Source organism: Ranitomeya imitator, chromosome 3 (genome assembly GCF_032444005.1).
Source record: "Ranitomeya imitator isolate aRanImi1 chromosome 3, aRanImi1.pri, whole genome shotgun sequence".
Taxonomy (NCBI): domain Eukaryota; kingdom Metazoa; phylum Chordata; class Amphibia; order Anura; family Dendrobatidae; genus Ranitomeya; species Ranitomeya imitator.
The window spans coordinates 426,927,364-426,939,988 of NC_091284.1; the positions used below are offsets into that span (position 1 = coordinate 426,927,364).

Consider the following 12,625-nt stretch of genomic DNA (forward strand, 5'->3'; position numbering starts at 1 on the left):
TCCATGTACAAAATAAGCCTGCAGCTGCTGTATACTCCAACATTCTCAGTCAGAGCCCTGGTTACAGTACAGCAAATGCTGCAGAGACCCCCCTAAGCAAAAGATCACTAGCGAATCCATAAAAATCAGTAAGTTTAGATTACTTATATCATGGAATACTTTACACAAATTGCACTGTGTTAATAAGGCTGTAGGAGAGTACAGAAGCTGTAGAGTTTAGGATATCTATAGGTATCCAATAAGTTAATAAAATAATATTACTTTGCAGGGAAAGATATTAAAACAGTACATCTGTCCCAAAAGGACTTCAGCAACTCTTTGTAACTAGTTTTCTATTGTACTACTAGAAAAGCATTGCTTTAGAAATAGCAGCGTTTCTGTCTAAGGAACCACATCTTTAGAGATGATGAGGACCTGCGCACAGATTCCAGCTGATAGTGCACTGATCTGTTATAATTATTATCTGCTCCCTCTATTTGCAGATGATAAGAGCTAAAAACAACTTAGCCATTGGACTGAAATCCTCTTAACACCTCATTAGCTAATGAAGACTGTTGCTGTGATGAATCTGCTGGATGCAAACGCCTCCCCTCTTAAAGGTACCATCACATTTAGCGACGCTGCAGCGATATAGACAACGAGCCGATCGCTGCAGCGTCGCTGTTTAGGTCACTAGGAGACGTCAAACACCGGCAACAGCTGAGCGATGCAGGAGCGATTCAGTGACGTATTTATTGTTCTCGCTGGTTGTTCGCTCCATTGAAAACCATTGCAGGCATCGTTGCTTTTGCTGTCAAACATGACGATACACGCCGACCTGACGACCAAATAAAGTTCTGGACTTCTAGCTACGACCAGCGATGTCACAGCAGGATCCTGATCGCTGCTGCATGTCAAACACAACGAGATCGCTATCCAGGACGCTGCAACGTCACGGATCGTTGTCATTCTCGTTGGAAAGTTGTTCAGTGTGAAGGTACCTTAAGTCTCTGGGTTAAAGATTCCTGCTGTAGATGAGAGCTATAAATATGAAGTATTATGTCTTTTTTGGGGGGGTTCATGTTTTGGACCTAGTTACTACATACAAAAGCTTAATAAATATTATTAGGTGGAATACATATTAATAGCATTCAGATAATATAGATATTACCTATATACACTGCTCAAAAAAATACAGGGAACACTTAAACAACAGAATATAACTCCAAGTAAATCAAACTTCTGTGAAATCAAACTGTCGACTTAGGAAACAACACTGATTGACAATCAATTTCACATGCTGTTGTGCAAATGGAATAGACAACAGATGGAAATTATTGGCAATTATTAAGACACACTCAATAAAGGAGTGGTTCTGCAGGTGGGGACCACAGACCACATCTCAGTACCAATGCTTTTTGGCTGTTTTGGTCACTTTTGAATGTTGGTTGTGCTTTCACACTCGTGGTAGCATGAGACGGACTCTACAACCAACACAAGTGGCTCAGGTAGTGCAGCTCATCCAGGATGGCACATCAATGCGAGCTGTGGCAAGGTTTGCTGTGTCTGTCAGCTTGGTGCCCAGAGACTGGAGGCGCTACCAGGAGACAGGCCAGTACACCAGGAGACGTGGAGGGGGCCGTAGGAGTGTAACAACCCAGCAGCAGGATCGCTACCTCTGCCTTTGTGCAAGGAGGAACAGGAGGAGCACTGCCAGAGCCCTGCACATTTGTGGCTTGCTGGAGGTCATTTTCCATGTGTCTGCACAAACGGTTAGAAACCGACTCCATGAAGATGGTCTGAGAGCTCGATGTCCACAGATGGGCTTGTGCTCACAGCACAACACCGTGCAGGACGCTTGGCATTTGCCACAGAAAACCAGGATTGACAAATTCCCACTGGCGCCCTGTGTTCTTCACAGATGAAAGCAGGTTCACACTGAGCACATGTGACAAACGTGAGTCTGGAGATGCCATGGAGAGCGATCTGCTGCCTGCAACATCCTTCAGCATAACCGGTTTGGCAGTGGGTCAGTAATGGTGTGGTGTAGCATTTCTTTGGAGGGCCGCACAGCCCTCCATGTGCTTGCCAGAGGTAGCCTAACTGCTATTAGGTACCGAGATGAGATCCTCAGACCCCTTGTGAGACCATATGCTGGTGCGGTTGGCCCTGGGTTCCTCCTAATGCAGGACAATGCCAGACCTCATGTGGCTGGAGTGTGTCAGTAGTTCCTGCAAGATGAAGGCATTGAAGCTATGGAGTGGCCCGCCCATTCCCCAGACCTGAATCTGATTGAGCACTTCTGGGACATCATGTCCAGCTCCATCCACCAACGTCACGCTGCACCACAGACTGTCCAGGAGTTGGTGGATGCTTTAGTCCAGGTCTGGGAGGAGATCCCTCAGGAGACCATCTGCCGCCTCATCAGGAGCATGTCCAGGCGTTATACAGTACGGAGGACATACAGGCATGTGGAGGCCACACACAATACTGAGCATCTTTTCCTTGTCATGAGGCATTTCCACTGAAGTTGGATCAGCCTGTAATTTGATTTTCCACTTTGATTTTCAGTAACATTCCAAATCTAGACCTCCATGGGATATTCATTTTGGTTTACATTGATAGTTGTTATGCTTTATTGTTCTGAACACATTCCACTATGCAATGAATAAAAATTTGCAACTGGAATATTTCAGAGATATCTAGGATGTGGTATTTTAGTGTTCCCTTTATTTTTTTGAGCAGTGTATAAATCATTGGCGGACACAGATGGAAGAGGGCGCCTGTTCAAGAACAGTAAATCACACAGTACACACTACATATTACACTGTACAACATTACATGAAGGCTTCTCAAGGGGTATGGGAAACATGCCAATCCCCCTACGTATCTACACCTGGTTATTTCCTGCTGACAACATAAATGATCATAATTTCCAATGCAGTTCTACTATGGAAAGTGAGATTCTCTCTTCTAAGACTTTTATTTCTTCAGTAGTATTTTCTAACATGGCTCGGGGGAGCTGCTAAACCTGGCAGATGTCTCTGTAGTACCAGTTACAAATTACAGTAATAAGAGCCAGCATTCAGCAGTGTCGGGACCATGCAGGTGCCTGCAGAATGACTATCTGTCCTCTCTGCCAAAGGAGGCCATGCTGATTAAATGGCACTATTCAGGCAACTGGATGAGACAGTGGTTTCTAGCATGCTGGCTTTTGCATAGACAGTGACATTTATGCATATCAGGACTGTCAAGTGGCTAATACAGAATAGACCTAAACGGTGTAAATTTAGTTATTACCGCCTGCCAAAATACTGGGTTAAATTATCCATCTACTGTCAGCAGTAACATATAATTTACATATATTATCGGAGGTGCTGTGGTACCATTTTAGGCAATTTAGGTTAAATGGGTTGTCCAGGTTTGGAATGAAAGTCACCATCCTTTGGTTCACATTCCACCAAGGACAACATTTGCAAGGAGTCAGTATCTTCTCGTATTTGCGTGGGTTTCCTCCGGGTTCTCTGGTGTCCTCCCACACTCCAAAGACATACTGCTAGGGAATTTAGATAGTGACCCCCAATGGGGACAGTGCTGATAATAATGTATGTAAATCGCTGTGGAATTAATGGCATTATGTAAGCAAGTAAAAATATAACTATCCTCTACAAATAAGTCATCAATTTGTGGCACTCGGACAACTCCTTTAAGTACTGATACAGTACACATCAATAGAATATAAAGCAAGAAAACTGGGCATACAGTGTGTGTGGTCTCACTTAACTTAGTACTCTTGCAAAAGACGGGACTTCATTCATCAATGTCATTGTACAAGGTCAAATACACCAAACTGTTTAAAATATTGTCACAGGCTAATAGTACGATTACAAACCAATTTGATCCTGCATTCTTATTGTTTCCTTAGGACTTTTAGGGAAAATTCAAAAGAGACATTATTATATTGGGATGAATAACCAGGGCCTCTTCAGCTTAGATAAAGGACACCTTACATGTGTAACGTTGCTGAAAACGAAGTCAGTGCTAAGAACTGGTACATAATTTATTAATCCCAAGAACAATGCAAAGGTTAGGAGACATTTGTAAGTTTTCAGATGACACAAACTTTAGAATAGGAAAGGGTTAGTTACAGTAAAGCAAGCTTGACACAAGATGGTTATTGACCAAACCCCCAGATATTGGTGGGACCTCCTCACAATCTAGTGTGTATAAAGGCCTTCTTTTAGTCAAAAGGGAAAAAAAGGTTTTGATACAGTGTTAGCCACATGTTGATGGATATGTGGATTGAGCAGTTGGATTTTAGCATCCCTAATTCTTTCGTTTTTAGAAAAAAATAAGCCAACAAATAGGTGTCTGCAGGGATGTCAACCATCCAGAAATTTAAGATCAGCTCGTAAAATTATTTAAAGACATCTGTGTTTTTTTTTTAAATTTTAAAGAAGTTGTTCACTACTTGGAGAACTCCTTGTCATAACCCACGCTTGGACCCGATAAAATAAAAAGTCTATACTCACCTCTGGTGCTATTCCTGCGGTGTTGGCACTTGCTCTCCCTAGGGCTTGTTGTGACACGTGACCCCGGTGCCTAATAAACACTGGCATCACTGTCTCCAACTTTGGACAAATTGATCATGAAGAGGAAGTCCAGTCTGCAGCTGATCTCTGACTTCCTCTTCATGTTGAATTTGTCTGAAGGTGGGGACAGTGACATCAGCGCTGTTTGGGCATCGGGGTAACGTCACAACAACCACATGAGAGGCCCGGAGAGAGCGAGTGCCGACATAGCACAGGCACAGGAGGCGAGTATAAGCTTTTTTTATTTCTTCAGGGTCAAACGTGGGGTATGAGATGGGGTTGTCCTAGTAGTGGACAAACCCTTTAAGAATCTCAAGCAGATTATTTTGACTACAATTATCATTATTTTATAGTTCAGAGAATGCAGCTGATTACCATATTTTTCAGGCTATAAGATGCACTTTTTCCCCAGATTTTTTTGGGGGAAAATTGGGGTGCATCTTATAATTGGAATGTATTTACCAGGAGTGTGCCAACAGCAGGAGTTGGGAGATTCTGCTGGCCATGGGTTGGGAAGGGGGGTATTCTGTGGTCCGGTGCTGCAAGGCAATGATCTGACTCCCATCCCATAGTGATGCGGCAGGTTCGGCAGTGCTTGGTGGTAAGGGGGCTCCGCTGACATCTTGTGAAAGCACGGAGCTCCCGCACATCTATTGCTGCAACTTGGTGGCTGCCAGGAAAATGGCCGCCGGAGGCTGTGCATGTGCAGATTGAGGCATTTTCCTGGAGGCCACTGCATTGCAGCAATGGATGTGCGGGGGCTCCGGGCTTACACAAGATGTCGGCGGAGCCCCCGTACTACCGAACACTGCCTAACCTGCCGCACCAGTTTGGGATGGGAGTCAGATCATCGCCGGATCACCGAACACCTCCTGTGGCCCCACTCCACCAGCGCTGCCGACCCCCCTCCCACCGCGGTAAGCTGAATTCGGACTGTAAGACGGACCACCATTTGACGCATTATTTTCCTTCTGAAAATATGGGGTGCATCTTATGCACAGGTGCGTCTTATAGTCCTAAAATACGGTAATTCATATCAGAATTATGGCTTGTAGACACAGATCACTTATAATCAACATGATTTATTATGGTTTTACTATGTGTCCGGAAAAATATATTGTTTAGCCGTGATTTTTTGATAGGGTGTCCAGAAAAAATTAAAGTTAAGTTGGCAACCCTTGGTGTCTGGCTGCCGTTTACTCCACTTTTACTTCTAAGAACATCATAGTTGCTAACTGTTCTAGATTTACCAGTGTTCTTGGGCCGAGGTTTATTTAAACTCAACTGGCTGGTATAATTTCTGGCACACACTAAGTATCAGATGCTCCTGATTCATTAAGCGGCACACACCACCTAATGAATCAGGTCACTGTACTCCAGCGAGAGCTTCATTAAGACTGACAAGTGCTACGCCAATCTTAAAGAATCATCCCCAATAGAGGATGTATAAAAATATATTGTATATAATATATACAGCTCTGGCAAAAATTAAGAGACCACCACATCAAAACCCTGTCATGGCCAGCCCAATCTCCAGACCTGAACCCCATCAAACAAAGAAGAACTGCTTACATTTTTGCGCCAGAAGCAGTGTGAAAGACTGGTGGAAAACATGCCAAGACACATGAAAGCTGTGATTAAAAATCATGGTTATGCCATAAAACATTGATTTCTGAACTCTTCCCGAGTTAAATCATTAGTATTGTTGTTTCTAAATGATTATTAACTTGTTTTCTTTGCATTATTTGAGGTCTGAAAATCTCAGAAAACTTGAGACTGCCAGTTACATTTCAAGATAGTCTGCAGTCATCTGCTAGGCCTCAGACTACAGATGGCCACTAAATAAGCCAATTGTGAAGTTAGAGAAGGAACACTGCATAAATTTCTAATCTCAGAGAGATCGCTGGGAATTATCACATATGAGTATATTACGAAATGATTCTACCATCTATTGCCTAATAACTGATGGAGCCCAAAGCATGGGGCATATGGATATTTAATTTTTTTCTATGTAATGTTGGTACACCAATTTTTTTGACACTTTGCAAATTGTTTTTTTTTTATATGCTAGCTCATTAGGATAACATAATATTGTCTTAAAGCAAGGACATAAGGTTTTTAAACTTAATTATCTTCCATTCGATTATCGATCCCGCAGTGGCAGAAACATTTGTTTTCATCTAAACAAGTCTTACATGGCCATTGTTGATGCTTTAGATGGTGACTCTTGAGAAATGAGATTATTCACAGTTGAAGGTTAAAGGACTTCCTGTTGTATGAGTGAAAGAATAGATCATTGTGTGCTCTCGAAGTTGAAAACAAAATCAATGTTACACTAAGGGCAATCAACTCTACCCATGAAGTGATCTAGTATTGATCTGTATCAGTGTCCGTTTCAATTTTCTTTACCTTACCCCTTCTGCTATAACCTTGCTTTCCAAAACATCCATCAAACAGAAAGCCATGAATATGATATGTAGGTTTGTTCTACAGAGCATCAAGTCTATCTTCCTTCCTGAATTGAGTATTTCGGTCTTATAAGCAATAAGAGTAATTCCCATAATCATGATCTGTGTCCAAATGTCCTTTTGGATAAGTAGTCAATTCGTCCTTATATTATTACATTCCTATAATGAATATTCCTTTGAATGATATCATCGTATTGAAATTATTATTTTTTTCTTTGCAGGTACAAGAGTTTGGTCACTGGAAAAAGGGCGAGAGCCGTTATCGCGGTTTTCTGGATTCTATCATTCGGTATAGGCTTGACCCCACTAATGGGCTGGAATTGCTTGGAAGCAGACTGTGGCAGAGGAGACAGCATTTTCGTTCAGAATCGCACTGTCTCGTGTTTATTTGAAAAAGTAGTTACAATGACTTACATGGTGTACTTCAACTTTTTTGGATGCGTTCTTCTTCCACTGTTGATCATGTTGGTGATTTACATCAAGATCTTCATGGTTGCACGCAAGCAACTCAGGCAAATCGAACTCAAGTGTGTAGGTGCAGACAACTCAAGGACCACTCTCCAGAAAGAAGTGAACGCTGCCAAGTCTTTGGCTATTATTGTGGGCCTCTTTGCGTTTTGCTGGTTGCCTATCCACATACTGAACTGCATCACACTTTATGACCCCAATTTTCACAAGGAGAAACCAGAGTGGGCTATGTTCTTAGCTATTATATTGTCTCATGCCAACTCTGTGGTGAATCCTATCATATACGCCTACAAAATCAGAGACTTTCGTTACACCTTCCGTAAGATCATTTCAAAGTATCTTATCTGTAAAAAGGAAAACTTTTCTAAATGCCCCAAGGGCAGCAATGGGACCTCCAGACAGTTGCATATCAGTACTGTAAGCGCTAGCAACGCTTTTATGTGACCCCATACTTAGTCCAACTGTTTAACGCAACCCACATGGACAAGCCCTTTGTGTTGCTGGACAGGTTACATGGACATCTACTGTAAATCTGATGGTGGGCCATTATGGATATGATAATTGACCACTTTGCTGCTGCACTTTGTTTTTTTTATACGTTCACCATTGTTTTGTTTTTTTTTATTAGAGGGTATTGCTGAAGTTTCCTTCTAATTCCTCTGCACTGACAAATGTTCTGCTGGTTATATCAAACTGTTGTGATAAACTGTTCAATGCATGTATTTTACGGAACATTTATGAGGGACATGCACATAATCCCCAAAACTAATATTTCCACATAGAGTAAACAACCAAAGCCATGTATAGTCACAGTGGAAGGAAAGCTTCAGACCCATAGAAGAATGTACATTAGTTTGTTTATAAAGCACATTATTTATACAGCCTTTTATACATTGGTTGGATGTAGAGTAAATTTTTATTGTTTTGTAGATATTTTTTCTTTTTAGAATTTTTTTTACTATTTGGACATCCTGTATACAGCTCAGTTTATTTAAAGATCTTGTATGTCAAGTCTGTGTATTTAGTCTACATGAAGGTGCGTAAGGTGATCATACAATAAGCTGATAAATGCTAATAAGTCCGAACCTGGAATAAGTTTCCTTACAGAATAAGGAAAAGTAACAGTAAAACACTATTGTGTCTTATAAAATATATTCCATATGGAATTTCCATAAACATAAAGGACATTGAAGAAACCCCTCCATGAACTTTTATCTCTCTAAGTCTGTGTGTATGTATTTGTACTGCAGGGTCGGTGTGTTATTATACTGCTATCTTTTCAGCACCATTCCGCTTCTGGCCTCTTCTGAATAACGTCATCGCTCTTCAGACTCTCCGGACCACTCTGTGCTCTATGCCTGAGCCGGAAGTCTCATTTAGGGCAGGTGCAGACCAGCGTATTTTCGGTCAGAGTGCGATCCAGCAAAACATTGGCTCGTCCTCCGACCAATGTTAGTCCAGAAGACCGTGCACATGTCACATTTTCCCTAGGACCAATCTAGTCCGAGGAAAGTATCGCTGCATGGCCGAGTTGGATCAGTATTCAAATTGAATTCGGCAATGCAAGTCAATGAGTCCGTGGCAAACATCAGACTACACTCAGATGACATCTGATTTCCATGAACTGACAGAATGGAAAAAATGGAGAAATTTTTTGCTCCATTTTCTTCTCATTCGAGAGAATCGGATCATACTATGATCACACTCTGCTCGGTGTCATACATGGTCATCTGCACCTAGTCTTACAATGTAAATCTATGGAGCATCCTTCTGACACTCAATAGGCTTACATTGCAAAAGTCACTTCTGGGTCACGCCGAGCGCAGCGTGATCCGGAGAATCCGAAGAGCGGTGGCGTCAGTCAGAATAGCGTAACGGCGCTGTATACCGAAAAAAATGGTGGTAGAGGAGTATATTAATACACTGAAACTATGCTAGATACACATGTACACAGATTTAGAGAAAAAAAATTAATGGGAGGGCTTTTTAAAGCAAAAATAAAATATAAAAAAACACAGATTGTTGAATTCCAAAAACACAAGTTGCCTATAGGTGTGCTGGGAGGCATCACTTTTGCCGATCAGAATTTTGTATTAGTTGTATTCAGGGTCAGACTGGCCCATCAAAGAATGTTGGGTACCAGGGTCTAACACGATAATGACCCTCAAATATCTAGCAAAATATAAATCTTTCAAAAGTTGACTTTGGGTCCAGTGACTTGCCACTTTTGTAGGTTTTCTCACAAATAAACCCTTTAGACCTTATAGACATGTAAACCAGTCGTCATCTAGTGGGGCAAAGAAAACCGTAATTATAGTGCATATTATATAGTAAATTACGTGACTGCAGTGGAGATCAGGGGAGAAAATGTTGTCTCTCATCCAAGCTAAAGATGCGGAAGGAGGAAGAAAAGACCTATTTCCTGCTACAAGGAACCAAGGGTAGTAATTAGTAGCCCAACTCCAATATTATGCAAAATTCCACAGCGTGAACTAATTGTTGGAAAATACCATCAATAGCCAACCACAATATTGATGTCATATCACATAATTTATGACTTTCTTTAACAGGGTTGCATGACAGTAAAAAAATCAAGATTGCAGAAGAAATAGGGTTGTAAAAATACAGTAGCACCTTTGTTGATCAAGGACTGTCTGCGGTATTACATCGTAATCCCATTCAAGTGGGTAGAGCCGAGCTGGAACCGATGTTTCTGCGAGGAGGCAGTCGTGTTTCTCTATTCTCAGGCAACTCCATAAATGTACACATTACAACTGTGTTTTAGGATATGGTCAAACGTCCGTGTGCAAAAAAAAGTCTTCTATTTTTCAGGTGAGACTCCCCCCATGAGTGCATAAAAATACAAAAAAAAAGGATGCCATTCTGATACTATCCCGTATGGCCTCCAGTTTTGATGGCTCCATTGGAAACATTACATAGGAAACTGTATTAGGAATTATATTATTTTTATTATCATGGATTTTAAATAATTGGATGTTATGCGGATGTAAAAAAAATGGACATACGGAGGTGAAAATCAGACGTATAGAACACCATACAGATAGACAATGTATTAAATGCAGGGCAGAACCCAGCCTTACCGACAATACTATTGTGACTCTTGGCTCAGTTGACTACTTCAAACACTTTGTGAGTTTCTTACTAATGACTGGACCCGAGAAGCGCTCTGAGTCACTGGCTTCATCTTACTTTGCTCTTAGCAGGGTTCAGTAGGAGAACAGCTGCGGTGCAGTCTTGTCCCAGAGGGCTAATCTCAGATTGGAACCAAATGAAAAGGTCAATGTTCATTCAAGGTCCAAGGGGCAAAGCATAAATCCTAAGTATCCAAAATAATTCTCGGGAGGTTGGAAATATATGTATTTACATATTTGTACAATTTTAGTGATTGCAGAAGGAAAAAAAAGCAGATCACATGGTTAAAAAAAGTCCATTGTATGAGGGGTCTTACCCTTACCGGGGCTCTTAAGTTACTATTGTGTCATAGACAATCTGATGTTCTTTCATGGTGAAGGGCTGCACATTACTGTGATCAGGGTTTATTTAGACAGTAATGATTTACAACATGAAGACAATGGATTACACTGTGGGACTGTAAGCTCAGAAATACCCCCTATATCCTGTATATGTCCAGTATATATAGTCTATATGTGCTCAACATAACTCGTACCAGTGAGGCTTGAATAATTTACGTCCAAGCACTGGGACCCTACCAATCATGAGAACAGGTGCCTCCAAGCCCCCTGTGAGACTGAACAGGTGGTGAACATGTATAACCAACACTACATTCACTTCTACGGGACTGATGGAGCTAGTCATGCGTTATCTCGTTATCTCCTGTAGACCTATAGACAATAATTGGAGGAGAAACTATCTCAGAGTTATGGGGCTTGCCAACATCTACAAAAAATAGTTTAAAGATAGTAAATGTCATAAAATACCATGTATGATAAATAAATCCCAGTGCTCTCCTCCAATTTCTACTTACTTCCCTGCACGGGCAACATGCCAATCACTGGCCATAGCGGTAAAAGGCCCAAGACCACTAAGGTCACCGAGTGCTGTACTGATCATGTAGGGTAGATGTCGTGACTGCTGCAGGAAGGTGAACAGAGACTGGTGGGAGCATCAAGGCTGTGGCACTGGAGTGTCAGGATTTATCAGGTTAGAATTTTTTTTGTTACTATTTACACCATTTTAGGCTTTTTTCGCTTTATCCTGGAAAATCCCTTTAGGTTGGTCATTACCATGAGACTGATGTCAACTTAACACCCTTTTGGTCAACACCTACTTTTCCATCTTGACCATTAAAAGGGTTGTCCACCCTGTAGCATACACACTGAGCGCCTCTGTGCATGTATGTTCATTTCACTAGGAAGAGGGGAATAAGCCACTAGAAAAAGACTATTTTCGCCATAGGACCCCATATATATAGGACATTCAAAAAGTTCCTTCAATTTTTTTACTTATATGTACTGTCAGCTTTATCACACGGTGGTAACGCTATCCCAAATAGTTGAATGACAAAAGTCTGCTGCTTCTGTATATATATATTTTTTTAGTATATAGCCATTGTAATGTGAGAGGCCGAGTGCCTTAGCCCATCACTAAAGTACAGGGGTTCTGACATGTCTCCAAATCAAACCATTCTGAAACATATATAAGATTTAATTAAGAATAATAATAACTTTTAAAATTTTTTGTAAAAGTCAATTTCTATATCAGGTTTAGTTTTGCCAAAAAGCATTTGTACTTGTACCGATCGTAGCTACATTTACAATAAACATAACTTCACGCTAAAAAAACACAGGTACAGGTAGTCCCCGACTTACGGACATCCGACTTGTGTACAACTTGTAGATATGAACCATGTGAAAAAAAAAAAAATCTAAGGGCTTATACTCACTTGCGAGAAACTCGGATGGGTCTCGCATGTTAATACCCGGCACTGCACTTGGCACTCAGGAGCGGAGCACCATGTATTCCTATGCGGCCGCACGCTCCGATCTGAGTGCCGGCAGCAGCATCGGGTATTAACATGCGAGACTCATCCGAGTTTCTCGCAAGTGAGTATGAGCCCTAATACTCCCTGTAATGCTC

At 41.4% G+C, this 12,625-nt stretch overlaps 1 protein-coding gene across 1 annotated transcript in view; it reads left to right on the forward strand.

Moving 5' to 3' along the window:
- The window catches only part of LOC138670155 (adenosine receptor A2b-like), a 96,814-nt gene extending 84,415 nt beyond the window's left edge, over positions 1 to 12,399 (forward strand). Inside the window, exon 2 of the mRNA XM_069757231.1 lies at positions 7,261 to 12,399. Coding sequence (XP_069613332.1) covers positions 7,261 to 7,951 — 691 coding nt within the window. The 3' untranslated portion in view covers positions 7,952 to 12,399. The remainder of the gene's footprint in view (positions 1 to 7,260) is intronic.
- The last annotated feature ends 226 nt before the right edge of the window (positions 12,400 to 12,625 follow it).